The 18,820-nt window shown below is 37.9% G+C and overlaps 1 protein-coding gene across 2 annotated transcripts in view; it reads left to right on the top strand.

Annotated features, from left to right (window-relative positions):
- ipo11 (importin 11) overlaps positions 1-18,820 on the top strand; it is a 240,467-nt gene that overhangs the window by 184,098 nt on the left and 37,549 nt on the right. For both annotated transcript variants that reach the window (XM_061900443.1, XM_061900433.1), the window contains 7 exons: positions 1,005-1,084; positions 1,233-1,313; positions 1,647-1,742; positions 2,046-2,159; positions 2,823-2,944; positions 7,391-7,486; positions 10,025-10,109. In XM_061900443.1, the coding sequence (XP_061756427.1) occupies positions 1,005-1,084; positions 1,233-1,313; positions 1,647-1,742; positions 2,046-2,159; positions 2,823-2,944; positions 7,391-7,486; positions 10,025-10,109 (674 nt within the window). The remainder of the gene's footprint in view (positions 1-1,004; positions 1,085-1,232; positions 1,314-1,646; positions 1,743-2,045; positions 2,160-2,822; positions 2,945-7,390; positions 7,487-10,024; positions 10,110-18,820) is intronic.

The raw sequence follows: 18,820 nt of genomic DNA, 5'->3' as shown, positions 1-18,820 counted from the left end.
CAGCAATACCATAACAATGCAATCCAATTCCAAAACCAAACCTGACCCAGCAACATTCAGAACTGCAATAAAAAGAGCAATTTATAGGAGACACAAACACGACACAAAACAAACCCAAAGTATTGAACCAAAAATGAATATTATCAACAACAGTATCAATATTAGTTATAATTTCAACAAAGCAGTGATTAAAAATCCCTCATTGACATTATCATTAGACATTTATAAACATTTTAAAAAAAGAACAATAGTGTCACAGTGGCTTACACTTGCATCGCATCTCATAAGCTTGACAGCACACTGTGTCCAATGTTTTCACAAAGATAAAATAAGTCGTATTTTTTGTTTGTTTAATAGTTAAAACAAATTGACATTATTGCAATCAGTTGATAAAACATTGTCCTTTACAATTATAAAAGCTTTTTTTTTCAAATCTACTACTCTCCTATCATGTCAGCAGACTGGGGTGGATCCTGCTCAAGTCCTATGTATTAAATGAATCCAAAATCGTTCTGAATCGGGAAAATATTGTTTTTGAATCAAGAATCGCGTTGAATCGAAAAAATCGATATATAATCAAATCGCGACCCCAAGAATCGATATTGAATCGAATTGTGGGACACCAAAAGATTCGCAGCTCTAGTATGTATGTATGCATATATATATATATATATTTATATATATATATATATATATATAAAGTATTTATATATATATATATGTATATATACAGATATATATATGTATTTATATATATATATATATATATATATATATTTATATATACATATATATATGTATATATATATTAACATATACATATACATATATATATATATATATATATATGTATATACATACATATATATATATATATATATATATATATATATATATATATATATATATATATATTCTGTTAAATTGCTAATAGTAACATAAGCTGTCTGGCCCATTAACTAGTAGCATATTAACATTTTGAATATCCAATCTTTTGTCTTTAGAGTTAAGCTTGGAGAACCTGCGCACTTGCTTTCAGATCGTCAACGCCTACCTGTTCTTGTCTCCGACGGAATTTCTTCAGGTGAGATATACGGACAGATACAATTAATTTATTTATTGCCGATGTTCACAGCATATATAAAGTGACGTAATCGCCTAGATAACAGACATATTCACATACTATCTGCAATGATAATGATATGCTGGGATTTTATTTATTTTTTTCAAAGAACTTTGCTGAATCACTGTGTCAGTCGTTTTGTGTTCTGCTGAAGGACATCACCAACGAGGGGCAGGTCCAAGTACTAAAAGTAGGTCTTGTCTACTAATTATCTGAAAACTCTTACTAACATTTCATAAGTCTTACTGGCAGTATTTCAGTAATGTATGTTAACTATGAATTAAATGAACTAACTTTACCTGACCCATATCCAAGCCCCAAATACAAGGAAGGATTTTCTTCCTAACTTAAGTCCTCTTTTGCCTGCCATTGTTTCCCAAGCACATTTCTGTCTTTTTCATCATCAGCTCTGTGTTATTTTTTTCCCATATTTATTTATAGAGCAGGCTTCCTTGCAATTTTCTCCCTGTAATTCTCCTTGCTTGCCATGTCCTTCAACTTCCTCCCCTCTGTGTTTCTGCAGGTGGTAGAAATAGCTTTAAAGGTTAGCCCCATACTTGGAGCTCACATGTTCCAGCCCCTACTGCCAGCTGTCCTCAGAGGTATAGTGAATGGCGAGGTGAGTTTTGTGTGTGCTTGCATGTTTCCTTAGCTTCAGTTATCTACACACGCTAGATAATCGTTGTTTACATATTTGTAGCAGACATTCTAATAAATAACTTTTTTTTAAGTCACGTTTGTGTTGCCAATTTCTTTTTTTTTTTTTAATAACCCCATTTATTGATCATTCTGCTTAGTTAAAGGTTAGAGCAGGCCTACATGCTGCTGTGTCAGTCCTCTGGTTTCTAATTAGCTGCTAGGTAATTAAAGAACATGTGCATGTGTGTGTGTTCTATAGTTGAGTGTGTTTGTCTTTGTACAGATATACCCTGTGGTGATGTCCACCTACTTTGGCATCATGGGCCGCATCCTGCTACAGAATTCCAGCTTCTTCTCATCACTGCTCACTCAATTGGCCTCAGAGTGTGGCCAGGAGGTGAGATTCAGTGCCTGCCCTTAATTTCTGTCTCCTCAGCAGTCTCTTTGAATGTCTGTTAAAGACAGTGCCTCAAAGTGCCTGTGAAAAGTGAGTCATTCCATAAACCAAGCTCAAAGTGATGAGCCATGGAATTGCAAATGGTACCATTTTGGGGCCCTAAGTTAATGCTCTTTTTCTTTTATTCTGAAACTTAGAAATTATTGTTGCCCCAACTATACGGAGATTATTTTTTTTTACATAGAGTTTTTAGTTTGGCTTTTTTAATTGAAGTAGATGAAAAGAAATATTAGGCAGTCTAAATAATCTATTTGTTGCCAACACCACACTGCTTCTCTTATTTGTCAGCAGATAAAGTAAGGAAAGGTATTTTTTCACCCATCCATCTATCCACCCTGGACAAGTCGCCACCTCATCGCAGGGCAAAAACAGATAGACAGACAAGCATTTACACTCACATTCACACACTGGTTTAATGTTGCTCATTAGCCTATCCCCAGGTGCATGTCTTTAAAGGTGGCAGGTAGCCAAAGTACCTGGAGAAATCCCAAGCACTAAACACCAAAATTAATTTAGTAGTCTTCCGAGACTGTTGACTTGCATTCTTTAATATTCAACAAAGGCATTAAAACCTTGCTTCCCATCTATCTCTTCATTCAACAGATTGACCAGCTGTTGTGCAATGTGATTGAGATGTGGGTGGACCGCATGGACAACATCACACAGCCTGAAAGGAGGAAGCTGTCGTCTCTAGCCCTGCTTTCCCTTCTACCAGCTGACAACGGGTAGGAGACGTCTGTCAGTTATTCGGGTGAATTTGGGATTTGAAGAATGTCACCACGTCATAATAAAAAAAAGTATTCATGTATTCATTTTCTGCAAGGCTCTGGGGGCATGGCATCCATTGAAAGGTGTCTATTTGGGTTCGGCACGGTTTTACCAGCTCTGACACATTTCCATAGACACCAGGAATCACTATGAACTATGAGATAGTATTTCTATCACAGGTTCATTCTAGTGGTTGGTTCATTGAAGGACTCCACTGTCTTCATCTTTGCTGTGGCAGTCCTTTTACTTCCTCTCAATTGAACAATTGTGGCCGGATGTCACACACTGAGAGGTAATCACAAAAGACCCATGATCTCCTCCATTTGTGTCTCTAAGGTTATTTTTGTGTTTCCACTGTGCATTTTTAAGTTTAATCTTTGTAGGTCATAAAAGGGGGATTGGAGCATTTGATAGTTTTTTGTTTTATCATTTTAGAAGGAATATATATATAGTTTTTAAAAAGAAATACATATCCGGAAAAATTACTCCAAATGTGATAGATTTTTGAGGGCGTTTTCCTCACGTCGTACAGTTGTGAATGAAACTTGTCTTCAAAATGTTTGCAGCCCTACATTACGGGTTGTGTATACGATAAGCTTTTCTTGCGATCATTCGGTTGCGCACACTGATGCACTTTTTTAATCAAGAAGGCTGATATTCCTGCAGTCTTGATTGTGTAATGTTAGACAGCCATGAAATCTTTTGTCAAGCCCCCGTGCTTACTTGACATTTCCAATCGGATATGACAGCCTTGGCTGGTTGGTTTCTGCATGAAAAATCAACTATCACACATACAATCACAGCTCAAATTGGAATGTGGTTTCCGTCTTCTTCCGAGTTTGCCATTATGTATCTAATTATTTCATTCCTTTCTTTTAGAGTGTTGTAAAAGTTGTCAAACGGTTTCCAAAGTTTCCCCAATTTATGCTATTAATATTCTGTACCGCTAATTTGCTTCCAACAATCCAATGAACAGGGCAGGGGGGTGGATAAGGGCAGTATTTAGTAGTACAAATTAGCTGCAGCAAACCTGACGGGGGTTCGTTAAGGCTCCATGTTCTCTAAATGTGATTAAATGCTGGCTGATAAGTGCGGCCACTGGCTGGTTCATCAATTATTTTTCAAACATCCTGATCAGTTACTTGAATGTTAATTATCAGAGCTTTGATGTTGCAGAAACAAGATGCTCCCCTCGGGGACGTGTAGGGGGATAAGATAGAAGTTTTTTCTTTAGATTCTGAAACGCCAAGTAAAATCTAATTTTTGTTTTTTTGGAAGCCTGAGACACAGTAGTGCTTCTTGGCTTTACCTGGCTGAATATTTGAGTGGTCTCAACATAACTGTTCTTTGGCAAATCTTCAGTCAACAATACCAACCAATAACTTGGACCACACTCATATTATTTTTGTATCCCTGGATGTTGTGTGCTCGCGTTTGGTCTCTGCACAATAATCACTGAGCCACCCTAAAGCTTTAACGCTTATATAAGTGACGCACAATATGGGAATGTGTCATGCCATGCGGCCAATAAACATTTTGTAAAGCACTCTTGCGTGCACCTCCATATCAAATGCTTAGTTATTTCATCATTAAAGCACTGAGGCTATTAATAGAATCTGTCACATTGAATCCATCTCCATATTATATTACTTGACAGTGCAGTGCATTGATGTCTGCTTCCATTTCATAGGTAACCAAAAATCGAAAAGGACTTCAGTGATCATGTTATGATATGCTAATAATACACTGCCGCTGTCAGTCATTTTTAAAAGTTACTTTATTGTTCAGTTTGTGATAAAGTGTTTAAGAAGCAACCAGTAGAGCCTGCGAACAAAAATGTAAAAGGAAGAAACCCTTTTGCACTAATTGGGTTGTTTAGCAAATTAATCAGTAAAATGGTCAGTATTAACTGCTTCAAAAGGGGAAGGTCCTTGCAAGAACATAAAAAAATAAAATAAAATGGGATTTGTCAGATCAGCAGGTAGTAGACAAAACTACATGTATATTCTGATAAAACTGTTTACTTATAGATGTTTTTTTGGTCTTCTTTAAAAAAAAGTGTTTCAGTGTTTTACGTCAACACCACAAATTGCGCAGATTACATTGTAAAACTAAAACTGCAAAATACTAACCCTGTTTTAAGAACCGTAAGAAATAAACGTAAAGTATAAAATAGATGAATACTAGGGGTGTAACGGTACGTGTATTTGTATTGAACGGTTTCGGTACGGGGTTTCGGTTTGGCACGCGGGCATACTGAATGCGTTTGGAAGCAGAAGTCTTCACAAGCTGCTCTGCTTTCTGCCTCTGTGGCTCTGTCTCAGCAGCAAGCATTGTCCCGCCCACCCTACCATCTGATTGGTTACATAAAAAGCCAATCAGCAGTGCGTATTCAGAGCGATGTAACAGCCAATCAGCAGTGCGTATTCAGACTTCAGAGCGATGTAGTCAATGCTTTAGCGTCGAGCAGAGATATTCGTTTAGCAGGGGAGCAGCGCACTCTACCCAGACTTTGCTACACACTTCCCAGTCATAACTATTACTAACATCACTATGGGCCTGTTGAACTGCAGCTCAGTTAGCTCACAGTATTGGCTTGAGGTGAGGGCTAATTAGCTTTTAGCGTAACGTTAGCTCATTTTGCTGTTTGTGTGCGTGTGTCTGTGTGTGAGTGAGTGTGAGCGTGTGTGTGTGTGTGTGTGTGTGTGTGTGCATGTTTTAGGGGCAGCAAAGCCCTGTCTGTTATTTCATTGAACGCCATTGTGTTTAGGGATGAATAGTCTCTCCTATTGCAATTGTACTATTTTGTCAGCTATAGTTACATGAATCATTAGTAATGTAGCAGCCTAGTTTTGAATAGCAGGGTCCCTGCTATCACGTGTTGATAAAAATACAACATTTACATAATAAAAGTCAACTACAGGCTTCCCAAATGCTGTAATAAATTAAGCATGATGAGTTGATATTAAAGAGTTTCAATGGAAACTGTTTAATGTTGCACTTTTTATATGTAGAAGAAAGCTTTTTTCATTTTATTTAATCAAAGCAACAATTTGAGGCAGTTTAATGTGGATTAACGTGGGCAGAATTATTATAGTGTTCCAAATGTTAAAAGGATAAAGCCATTGTTTACAAATTTGGTAAATAAATAACCCAAACATTTTTATTTTTTAGTTTTCTTACTGTATTGAAAATGAACCGAACCGTGACCTCTAAACCGAGGTACGTACCGAACCGAACTTTTTGTGTACCGTTACACCCCTAATGAGAATACATTAAAATAGCAAGAGGGAAAAAGGAATTATCTAAAAATGTAACTTTTAATAATGGAAATACCTCACAAATTGATGTTTGGCTTCGCTGGCTACAAATATATTTTCTGGCTGTTAGTTTATAAAATGGCAACATTGCCAGTCCAGAGTGTATATCGCCTTCCGCCCAAGTTCAATCAACCCGAGACATCGAGGGAGACAAATGGGTAGACGGACTGAGGATTTATCAAGAAGCTTTTCATTGTACTCCTATTTCCCACTGTGTTTACGTTTTTTGGCGATTTTCCTCAACATGACTGGCTGACTCTCTGTCGCCTTGGAAACGCTTGAGAAGAAAGTGGCACACTTTGCTTTGCAGAACGTAGACTTTCTTATTTCTGCCAAAGAGATTTTTTTCGCCAGGGTTTTGTTTTGTGTGTTTGCTAGCAACAGTTATGAATACATTTTGAGGAATTTTTCAGGAAATGTCCAAAAAAAAGGAATTCTTCTCATCTACAACAAACACACTTTACTTTCTGTTCCCGGAGTTCTACGCTTCCCACTTTGTCGGCTCTGCGCTGCACTGAGGATTTCTGGGAGATTTACTTTATTTTCAGACCTGGTCAACGCTAAAACGCCAGAAAAAAAACTACACATTACGTTTTTGTTTGGTGCGTCACAGCATTATTGTGAAGACTTTGAAACCGCAAAATTGCGGTGTGTACAATACCGTTACACCCATAGTTATTACAATATAAAGAGTCTTGGACATTTGTAAGGTTTTTTTTCATTCAGGCTTGTACCTACTGTATCTATATTTTGATTGTCCTCTGCCTTCTTTGATCTTTGCACTGCGATGCCTTACGGTCTTGGCTCAGGTGTGCACGTTGGAAATAGAAAGGTTTCTTTCAAATGCCAAAGGTAAAATGTTGAGGGTTGTACCTAAAAGACAGCACTGAAGCACTGATAGATGGAATCGATTGACTTTTCTCTGGGCTGCCATGTGTTTTTTGACAGCCACTTAATCACTCGCAAGTCTCAACAGACTGTGGCTCTCAATTACAAAGACCTATTTATGTCGCCCTGCAAAATATTGTGTGTCATCAGTGACCTTGACTTCTGTATAACCTGATGTTGTTTGTGTGTCATCAGTGTGATCCAAGAAAAGTTTTGCGGCATTATCAACATCTGTGTCGAGTCACTACATGACGTGATGACAGAAGACCCTGAGACAAACACATTCAAAGAGTAAGTATGTATGTCTGTCTTTTCTAATAATTGTCTTGATCCTATACATTACATTTTATTATATATTTACCCCAAAAAATCTTTGCCAAAATGAAAAATACAGTTTGTCTAATAGCAGTCAGCCACGTAAGGGAGAGAGCTGTGTGTCTGATGCATTTTTTTTAAATATATTTCTTTTTTCTGTTATGTATGTTGCTAAGTATTTTGGTTGTGATGGATACTAAAACTTGGTTACATGATGGCACCGGCGCAAACGTAAAGTATAGTAATAATAATAATAATAATGGATTAGATTTATATCGCGCTTTTCTATTGTTATATACTCAAAGCGCTCACAGAGAAGTGGGAACCCATCATTCATTCACACCTGGGGAAGGTAAGCTACATCTGTAGCCACAGCTGCCCTGGGGTAGACTGACGGAAGCGTGGCTGCCAGTTTGCGCCTACGGCCCCTCCGACCACCACCAATCATTCATAGTATAGTAACCAGACATAAAAAAAAAGTATCTATCAGTGCTAAGTGAATGCAGACTTAGCCACCTGCAAGAAGTGGTTTACGGTGATATTGTGCAAGTAATGCATTTTAAGTGGTGAAGCGTTATGACAGAACTACACTGAGTTCAATTATCTTTTGTTTAACTTAATTGCCAACCTTAACACACCAACAGCTTTCCTAGGTCCATTACAACACACACGTTTGCTGTGGCACTCGCCACAGCAATACACAACACTTCCTCATAATGTCCTAATCTAAGTCAGGGTCATCAAGGGTCATCCATGTACCCTGAAATTTGGAATGTCAACATTACAACATAGGCAAGATGTTTTTGTATATTCTCTGTTTTCTGTATTGCCACTGACTTTGCTGTGATAATTAGGACAATTTGTTGAGGATTTTATTTTGTGTTTTTGAATTTGTAACTCAGATATCATTTTGTTTATATTATTTAAGTAGTCAAATTACCATTGTCTTCAACTTGCAGGTGCCATAATTCCGTATAAATACATTTAAATAAAATGTATGTTTTACATTTTTTAGTACTGGTTCAGGCAGAGGTTAAGCACCAGCACTAAAAGTTACTAGCACCAAGTACCGACTTCGTGCTTGTAAATGTAAACAATACACATCACTAGTCTTTGGTCTATGTAGGTTCAAGGCTGAATTCAGCAACAGTACCGTATATTTCGGACTATAAGTCGCAGTTTTTTTCATAGTTTGGCCAGTGGTTCGACTTATACTCATGAGCGACTTGTATGTGAAATTAATAACACATTAACGTAAAATATCAAATAATATTATTTAGCTCATTCACGTAAGAGACTATAGACGTATAAGATTTCATAGGATTTAGCGATGAGGAATGACAGATTGTTTGGTAAACGTATAGCATGTTCTATATGTTATAGTTATTTGAATGACTCTTACCATAATATGTAACTTTAACATGCCAGGCACCTTCTTAGTTGGTTATTTATGCGTCATATAACGTACACTTATTCATCCTGTTGTTCACTATTCTTTATTTATTTTAAATTACCTTTCAAATGTCTATTCTTGGTGTTGGGTTTTATCAAATAAATTTCCCCAAAAATGCGACTTTCTGTATACTCCAGTGCAACTTATATATGTTTTTTTCCTTCTTTATTATGCATTTTCGGCAAATACCGAAAAATACGGTATATTGCATTTACTCACATCCCTGTATCTTTTCATTCTTTTCATCTTGCTCACCCTCCAGTGATAAGAGAAAGGATAGCAGAGCATCGTGACTGATAGGCTTAGGGAGGGTGAGCCACATCGGTGGAGTATTTTGTAGTCAAATTTAAAATGGGTTTAAGAGGAAAATGTATGATGCACATCCAGCTCAGTGTGAGGGTAGAAAACACCAGTCGCCCTTTTGTGAAACCGAATCTGTCATTTTGTACGTCTGGCTCATTTCTAACTTAACAAGCAGGGTGCCCTTCTCTCCACTGTCAACATTGCTCTTTTCTAGCTCTAAATGTGCCAGGGCAAAGATAAACTCCAAGCTTTGGCAGAAAGGTTGGTTTAAATTCTTTAGCTTTCTTCCTTTGCGTGTGAAATATTTGAGTTGTACAGTATTCTTTATAAATGCAGTAAGCTGACACACATGCAGTTTTGGGTTTAATAAACCACTCCGATGTGTTTAGGAATTAGTTCCAATCTTGTGTGCGTAGACTTGTCCTTTTCCCAGTTGCCATAAGTATTTGCTGGCAGTGCCCAGAGATACTTATTTAAATATGCATTGTAATGTTAGCACATTGTATTTGGATTTGCTTATGAAGAGCAATCGAATCAAAGGCGATATATGAGGAACTCTCCTCTATATATTTGCTCATTATGGTTATAAAAACTCTTTTGTTTTCTCTTCGCTTTCCAATTAACAAATATCAATAGCGAGCAGTATTCCTTTAGTGTGAATGTGTGTGCATACTAACTATTCTATAATTCTGTCCTGCTGTGTAAGTATATGTATGGTTGTTAATATGGAGTTTAATATTTTATCGTTGTGTTTGCAGCTGCATGCTGATGAGCCACTTTGAAGAGCCCAAGCTGAGCGATGATGAGGAGCCTCCGACTGAGCAGGACAAGAGGAAAAAACTGGTCAGTCAACGTTACACGCACACAGCTGTCATCATACTTACTTATTATAGAAAAAAATGGCTAGTATAGTAGATGCATATGTAATTATTTCGCTTGACCCCGAAAGAGACAAGCGGTAGAAAATGGATGGATGACTTAAACACCTATATTGAAACACTAATAAAAAGGGTAGGTGGGCAAACCCATATACTATACAAATATCTCAAGCATTTATTTCTTATAATTGTGATGATTATGGCTCACAGACAATACAAAACACAAAATGTAGTTTCTGAGAAAATTTAATAAGATGAGAGCAATTAAAATATATATTACTAAACAGAGATGCTAGCATTCTAAAACATTTGTTTATTTCTATGAACTCAATACTTTTGCATGGGTTACTGCAGGGGTAGGAAACCAATGGCTCTTGAGCCAGATGCGGCTCTTATGATGACTGCATCTGGCTCTCAGATAAATCTTAAGGCGACATTGCTTAACACGATAAGTAATAAACAATTCCGCTGGTAATCCCGGTGTTAAAAAGAACGTTCAAAATACAAAAAAATTCTCATGCATTTTAATCCATCCATTCGTTTTCTACTGCGCCTGTTCAAGAAGTCGCATTAATGGTAAGAAGTGTATTTATTATTGGTTAGCTTCAGAATAACAATGTTATTAAAAGGAATAAGAGACCTAAAGGCCTACTGAAACCCACTACTACCAACCACGCAGTCTGATAGTTTATATATCAATGATGAAATCTTAACATTGCAACATATGCCAATACGGCCGGTTTAGTTTACTAAATTGCAATTTTAAATTTCGCGCGGAAGTACCATGTTAAAACGTCGCGGTATGATGGCGCGTGCGCGTGATGTCACGCATTGTAGAGGACATTTTGTTCCAGCACCATTCACAGCTATAAGTCGTCTCTTTTCATCGCATAATTCCATAGTATTATGGACATCTGTGTTGCTGAATCTTTTGCAATTTGTTCAATTAATAATGGAGACGTCAAAGAAGAAAGATGTAGGTGGGAAGCGGTGTATTGTGGCCGCATTTAGCAACACAAACACAGCCGTTGTTTCCTTGTTTACATTCCCGAAAAATGACGGTGAAGCTTTACTATGGAACAGAGCGGTCAAACGAACATGTTTCCCTACCACATGTCAACCGGCAGGTTTCAGGGAGAAAATGGTGGTAATAAGTCGGCTCTTACCGTAGACATAAACGGGGAGCTTGCGTCGTTCCTCTTGCACCTGTCAAAGAGTCATCTGCGGACTCTCTCGCCTCCTCCCACCGGCCGCCCCCGACCGCCGGATGCTTCCACCGTGGAGGAGGGAAAAAAATAAAAAATCTCAGCCCTTTAATTTACTCTAAAAATGTTGGTCTCACTTAAAAATGCGCGGATTTAATTGTATTCAGTGTTAAAAAAATGTTATATGGCTCTCACGGAAATACATTTGAAAATATTTGGCTTTTATTGCTCTCAGTGAAAAAAGTTCCCGACCCCTGGGTTACTGCCTCAATTCCGCAAAGCATAGAAGCGATGAGTCAGTGGCACTTGGTGTAATAAATGAAAGCCCAGCTTGCTTTGATAGAGGCCAATCAAGCACAGCAAATACCAAAGCATATCAATTAGTTGTTGTGGTTTACATTCCTTGTGGAGGGTGTACATACAACAACTGTTTTCTGGACATCTGTCAAGTCAGCAGTCTTTCACATGATTGTGGAGCCTACTCACCCAAACTGAGAGACTATTTAAAGACTCAAGAAATATTTGCAGGTGTTTTGGTTTAAAAGCTGGTTGTGACACCACAACTATCCAACACTGAATTTGTGGTTTTCATTATCAATAGGCCATAATCACTAAATTTGCAAGAAATAGAAGCTTAAACTATTTATCTGTATTTGGAATTAATCTGATTTTCGAAGGTGAAAAAATACTGAACTTTGTTTTGTTTTTTTAAATGAACATATTCTGCTGACTTTACTTGAAAAACACAGGGCAGCTGAGTTATTGAGCCACATCAAACATTGCAAACATCCCTAATCATTACTTTTTTTTCTTAGTAAGAAATATATAATTATTTTTAGTATGATAACAGGTGCACGCCAACCTCAAAGAAAACAACTGAATTTTTGTTCTTAATACAATTATATTGTAAGGAATATAAAATTGTGTTGTCGCATATTTTGGCATATCCCAACACCGCTCTAAAGTAGCACACAGAAAAACTCCCTAGATGCACACATTTAAAATCTTCAGCTTTACAAACCGTTTCAGTTTGCCCCATCATCACTTTTAAGTTTAGCTCCTGCAGGACGCAAAATGGGTCATAGTGGTAGCATGCTTTAAGTTGCCTAATAGGCTGTTGGGAGAGCACTGATAAGAAATGGACACAATTATGCTTTCAATATATGCGAGTATGCATGCCTGTAAGGGATTAGGCCTTCTACAGGCAACCTGTCAAAGTTCAACACCATCAGCTTGCATTGTTCATATAAAATGCAGTCGTTTTAAAAATATGTACTTTCTTTCAGTTGTATTCCAAGTTAATTTAATTTCTGTACGGTTGGAGAAGTACAACAATGTTTTGTTTATTTGTTCTGGTGCAGGTTCTTGTGTACAGTATGTGTGTTTCCTGAGCCCAGTGCACTTATCACCTCATCCCAGACCCTGACTTCTTGCTACAGGGAATAGAGGAAAATCCAAACTTGCACCTCGTTTCACTTGTTAATGCATACACCTGTGTGCTGGAGTCGGCCTGTCTGTGCGATACATTTTGAGAGAGAAAGTTTGTGAGGATAGAGCAGCCTTGTGACATTTTGGAGGACTGTTTGACTCCAGTTTGACTTTCTCCTGGCTGCACTGCCTTGCAAGTATTTTATGTGTTGAAGACCGTGTCTAATTGCTCCTGATTGGGAGAGGAGATGATGGTTATATCACTTAGTAAAATCCCATTACATTGCTGAGATTGACTGAGTTGGGCTTTGCCTTTCTGGGAAGTTCACATGGGCAGAATGATTGAACCAGTTCACTTGGGGCAAAACAGCTCTTTTAGGCTTTTGCAGGGTTGTCCAAAGTGCGGAGTGCAGGTCATGTTCTGCACACTGCTCTTTTTGTATTGGCCCTCAGCATTGTCTAAAAGTAAACTCAATTAATTAAATTATCATTATTTCACAAAATGTCTATTTAGCACAAAGTTAAGAGAGCTCAGTAGATATAGCCATTTTTCATGAAAAAGTATTTGATCTCCATGGCTGAGTAATATCTTTCAAAGCCGATTACAAACGCAGTCCGGTTCTGGCTGACACTGTAATTATTATGTGTCCCAACTCTGAGGCTGACAATCTTGCAACTAATTGTACCTCCATAGAGTGTGGAGCCACTGCCTTTTTTCTTTTTTTCAATTTTCTTAAAATGTTTTTTTTTTTTTTTTTTTTAATGTTTACAAATTCAAGGAATAAATGGAGGACTATGAGGGTAAAGACTAAAGGATTTCAAATAGAGATCGACCAATTGTCAGCCGGGCTAATGATCGGTGCCGATATTTGGTATTTTGACATATGTCGGTATCGGCTTCTGCGTCAGCAGCTTAATCGCTTTTGAGTTCTTCTGCGTCAGCAGCTTAATTGCTTTTGAGTTTGTAACGCACAACACAATGCGATAAACCACAAATGTTCAACTTAGCTAGCTTTTACTGGAAATTTCTATCAGCCCCCTTGACTACTAATAATTAGTATCCCTATGAGCCCTAAAAAACATAGCCATTGATCTGTAATTTAAATGAGTTGTAGATACTGTCGTAGTTTTTATTTTTTGTGTATATATTGTGTACCATTGACTTTTGCTCAAACAATTGTATGTTTTAAAAGAGAATGAGAAACTAGTTTTATTAGTGTTGATATTGTTTAAATGTCAATAAGTTGTTAAACCGTCATAAATATAATAAACACAACGTTAATACATGGATCGGTATTGGTATTGGCGAATCTCACTATTTAACATTTATTGACTTACTTAGTTTGGTTTAACGGTCTTTGGTACAAGAAAATATATCAAAGTGGCCCACATGCACCTTTTTAAAATGTTCTGTATATTGTGTAAGACTGTGTAAAACTTTTGGACACCCCTGGGCTATTCTGTCAATTGTGAGCTTGCCTTTCTTTTCATGTGTAATCATATGTTAGTGGAATTTTAAAGGTATAGCAAGTCACAATTCAATTTGTTTTTGTTTAATTAATGATGTGACATTTCAATTCGGAATTGATTTTCTATTCCACACAATTCTCCATTTAAATGTGTTTTCGCGACACGATACCGCCGCCAGGGGATTATGTAAATGTTGCTATTGGTTTGTCAATCAGTTAGTCAGTTAGCAAAGTATCTGAAACAGTTATGGGTGAATTGTCATGAAACTTTCAAAAAATTTAATAAGGGAAATAGGATAAGGACCAACTGATTAGATTTTGGGCCTGATGCGGATTGTTTCTAGTACGTTACCTCACGTTTACCCTTGTGTGTGCAGACAACCAACAGCGTTAACTCTGTTTCTTTCGTTCCCCTGTAGTTAGCTCAGAAAGTTGTGACTGGATTTTATTTTCCTGTAAAGTTCCGAAATGGGATAAGGAACAAGTCATCACATTTTGGGGCTGAACTGAATCCTTTCTACAAGGGATGAGCGATATAGACCAAAACTGGTATCCCGGTGTTTTAGGCCGAATGACGATTTACGAAATATATTTGTGTTTTAAACAAAACACCCAAATTGTTTAGTAAAAGTCAACACCACATCACTGTTTGTACCAGTGTTTTAAAAATTACTTTTAAAAGGTAATAATTATAGGTACTTGTTACTTAACCAAAAAAGTGATTTAATTACTAATGGTATTACTTTTTAATACATTTTGACTAATTACTAGGGAAAGGAATTCATGTGTTACCTAAAAAGCTTCAAAAAATGTATATGTCGTCTGCAGTTGAGAGAAGTTTTACGTGAGAGCAGCGTGTGCGTGCCTTAAAAAAGGCAGTCTTTTACCAAGTGTCTTTGGCGAGGGTATCAGCTGAGCTATTGTAGTTAGCTTTTGCAGTTAGCAGCGACAGTGTGTCGACTCTGATGACTCATCTGTTTAATTTTTTTCACCGGATTGTGTTACCTTTGGAGACTAAAGAGAAGGAATCACCATCTGCCGCCGCCAGCCACGGGAGCTTTGGTGCGGGCACTTGGCTTTGCGCAAAGGCGAATATGGCGCGCGGTCAGTGTCAGCAATGCTTGGAAGCAACTCTGGACGCATGTTAACACCCAAGTGAGATGGGTGTAACTATCAAAGGAAGCATCACAAGATATTATATATTGATATGGTGGCATTGTCTGAAATACAGACCTTTTACTAAAATATATCAGAATAACTCGTAATACCGGTATACCGCTCTGCCCTAATTTCTACTATGTTACCTTACGGATTTGGACTTTTATGTGTATTTGTATGCTTGGGCGTGGGTGTGCTTGTGCAACATTATTACTATAATTTTGATTTGAGCATCACTAATCCCTTACGATTTTAGCAGGAGCAGAGCCAAGGCAGCATCGGGTCGAAATTCTCTCTTCGTATTTAAGTTCACACCAGCAAGTGAAAACTGGGGAAATGTGGATTCATGGCCGTTCTTTTATCCTGTTAGGCTCCATCCATCCATCCATCCATTTTCTACCGCTTATTCCCTTTCGGGGTCGCGGGGGGCGCTGGCGCCTATCTCAGCTACAATCGGGCGGAAGGCGGGGTACACCCTGGGCAAGTCGCCACCTCATCACAGGGCCAACACAGATAGACAGACAACATTCACACTCACATTCACACACTAGGGCCAATTTAGTGTTGCCAATCAACCTATCCCCAGGTGCATGTCTTTGGAAGTGGGAGGAAGCCGGAGTACCCGGAGGGAACCCACACATTCACGGGGAGAACATGCAAACTCCACAGGCTCCCTTTTTCTTATTTTTGTCTCCTTAGGCAAAACATTTTTTTCTTCGGTTGTTTTGCACCTTCTACCATGCTGTGTTCCATTTACCTGGGAAGTGACGGCGGCGTGGCGCAGTTGGGAGAGTGGCCGTGCCAGTAACCTGAGGGTTACTGGTTCGATCCCCAACTTCTACCAACCTAGTCACGTTGTGTCCTTGAGCAAGACACTTCACCATTGCTCCTGATGGGTCGTGGTAAGGGCCTTGCATGGCAGGTCCCGCCACCAATGTGTGAATGAGTGAATGTGGCAATAGTGTCAAAGCGCTTTGAGTACTTAAAAAGTAGAAAAGCGCAATACAAGTATAACCCATTTAACTCATTTAAGTGGGAACTGGGAATGGCGTCACATCCGAGGTTAAGAGCGATTCAGTTACGATGTTGGAAATCAAGATTGCCACATCCACAAAATCTATTTTTGCGCTTGCATTGTTTGAATGCAAACAACTTATGGGAAAATATGCATCTTTATGCAACATTCAAACACGGTGGATGAAAGGACAGATGCTGTTTGCTAGCGACGTACAGCGTATATACCATATTAAATAAATGCAGTGTACACTACAGTGACGTGAAGTGTGAAATTAATTATATTCATATAGCGCTTTTCCGTAGTGACTCAAAGCGCTTTTACATAGCAAAACCAAATATCTAAGTTACATTTAAACCAGTATGGGTAGCACTGGGGGCAGGTGGGTAAAGTGTCTTGCCCTAAGACACAACGGCAGTGACTAAGATGGCGGAAGCGGGAATCGAACCTTGAACCCTCAAGTTGCTGGCACAGCCACTCTACCAACCGAGATATGTCGCCCCCCGTTACTATACATAAACATACAATAATACGTTGTTTATGGCTGATATACAGCAACAAAAGCAAATCAGAATGGCAAATAATGGGAATTATATTATCATTGTTTACATCCAGAGCAGCAATCTTTGAAACAAAGAGTGGTGAGAATGCTCCAGACTTTCCAAGTCGGACATTTGACCACGAAGGGGCGTTCCATTTGAAATTCCGGAAATTCTGACTTTCCAGTATATATGGAAAGCTTGGACGTAGGCGTTCACATTTACTTCCGTATTTTTAACGAATGAGGGAAGGGGAGTGACATGCCGTAAAGCAAGTCAGCCCATTTGTAGTTTTTTGTGTGGCAGGGTTACTGACACCCTACTCAAAATTGCATAGTGCCACTAAAAGCGATACAGACCCCCTCAGGCCATGACAGAGGTGTCATTCAAAAATTTTGAAGTCGATGTAGCAACCCAAAAGTTATGGAAATATTAATATGAAGGTTCAAACTTAGTGCTGCTTTAAGTGTTTTCCAAACTGTGCCTGTCACACGGCAGGAAAAGTACTGATCAAACAAAACAGAAGTCATCGTCATGGACACACTAGCTGCGGAATTTAGCTCTCCAATCAGCTAAATAGACTCAATAACTACACTCTGATGTTTTGGTGAATTTATGAAACAGTAATAATACAAACGGAATGCCATTGTAAGTTAATAATACTAACACAGGCACTCAGAAGCATGTTAGCATATGTGCTAAATCTAACAACGCTGGCTTGATTTCATGTGAGCGATAGCAAGTACAAATAGGCATAGAAACACTCCCACAGACTTCATACATGGGACTGTTTCGTAATTGTTTTACTGGTAGTCATAGTGTAAAATTGAATGATGCTTGGAGTAATGAAGAATCTATTCAAGCAGATGTGGACAGTTATACTTTGAGTTTAAAGCAGAAATAGTAAGTGCATTATTAACCGGCAGCACCTGCAGTGAGCGAATTTGTCTAAAAGATGGCACCATAGCACAAACAATAACACACCTTCTCAGTGTCTCTGCCAGTTTATATGCAAACTGTTTTTTGGAGACAAAACCTAATGGCCATAAATTAGCGCCACTGTTTTATAAGCCGTAGGGTTCAAAACGTAGGAAAAAAGTAGCGGTTTACCGTCCGGAAAATACGGGATTATTAGGTATATAAATTATAATAAAAACTTTTCCAAACAGGTGACAAAGGCTCCTCTAAACTGCTGACGTGATGTATACGTAAGCGTAACGTTTTGAATTGATTCAGAATCGTAATGAAAAATAATTGAAATTTGGATGATATTCAGTTTTTTAAATCAATTATATATGAATATTATATTTTATATATTCATATGAAATAACTCAATCTGTTTATCATATAGCTCAGACTGTTAAGGGAGAAAGCAACTGTGATGTGTATGTATATATATATATATATATATATATATATATATATATATATATATATATATATATATATATATATATATATATATGCACAGGCAGCTTTGGAGGACCTTCAAAGTTGCATAGACAAATGCATATTAATGTATAATATATCCCAAAATTAGTAAATTCACCCAAAGGAGGGGTAAAGAAGGATTGTCAGGTTCAAACACTGATGATATCTATTAAACAGGACAAGAAGCAAAAAATCAAACACAGACAAAATTCAATTTGACTCAGTGAGGAGAAACGTAAACATATGTACCTTTGTACAGTGTCATTACGCTCTGCCAAAATATTGCACGCCTCCTTTTATTTGGACCTTCCCTGACCACATGGCAACAGCTGCTTCCAAAGGGATTGGGTCGTAAACAACCATCGCCTTGGATTACAAAACAATTGAAAAGAAAAGGTCGGTTTAAAAAAGAAGTTGAAAAGAGTTCAACA

Source organism: Nerophis ophidion, linkage group LG01 (assembly GCF_033978795.1).
Source record: "Nerophis ophidion isolate RoL-2023_Sa linkage group LG01, RoL_Noph_v1.0, whole genome shotgun sequence".
Taxonomy (NCBI): domain Eukaryota; kingdom Metazoa; phylum Chordata; class Actinopteri; order Syngnathiformes; family Syngnathidae; genus Nerophis; species Nerophis ophidion.
This window is presented reverse-complemented; position numbering and strand designations above follow the sequence as displayed.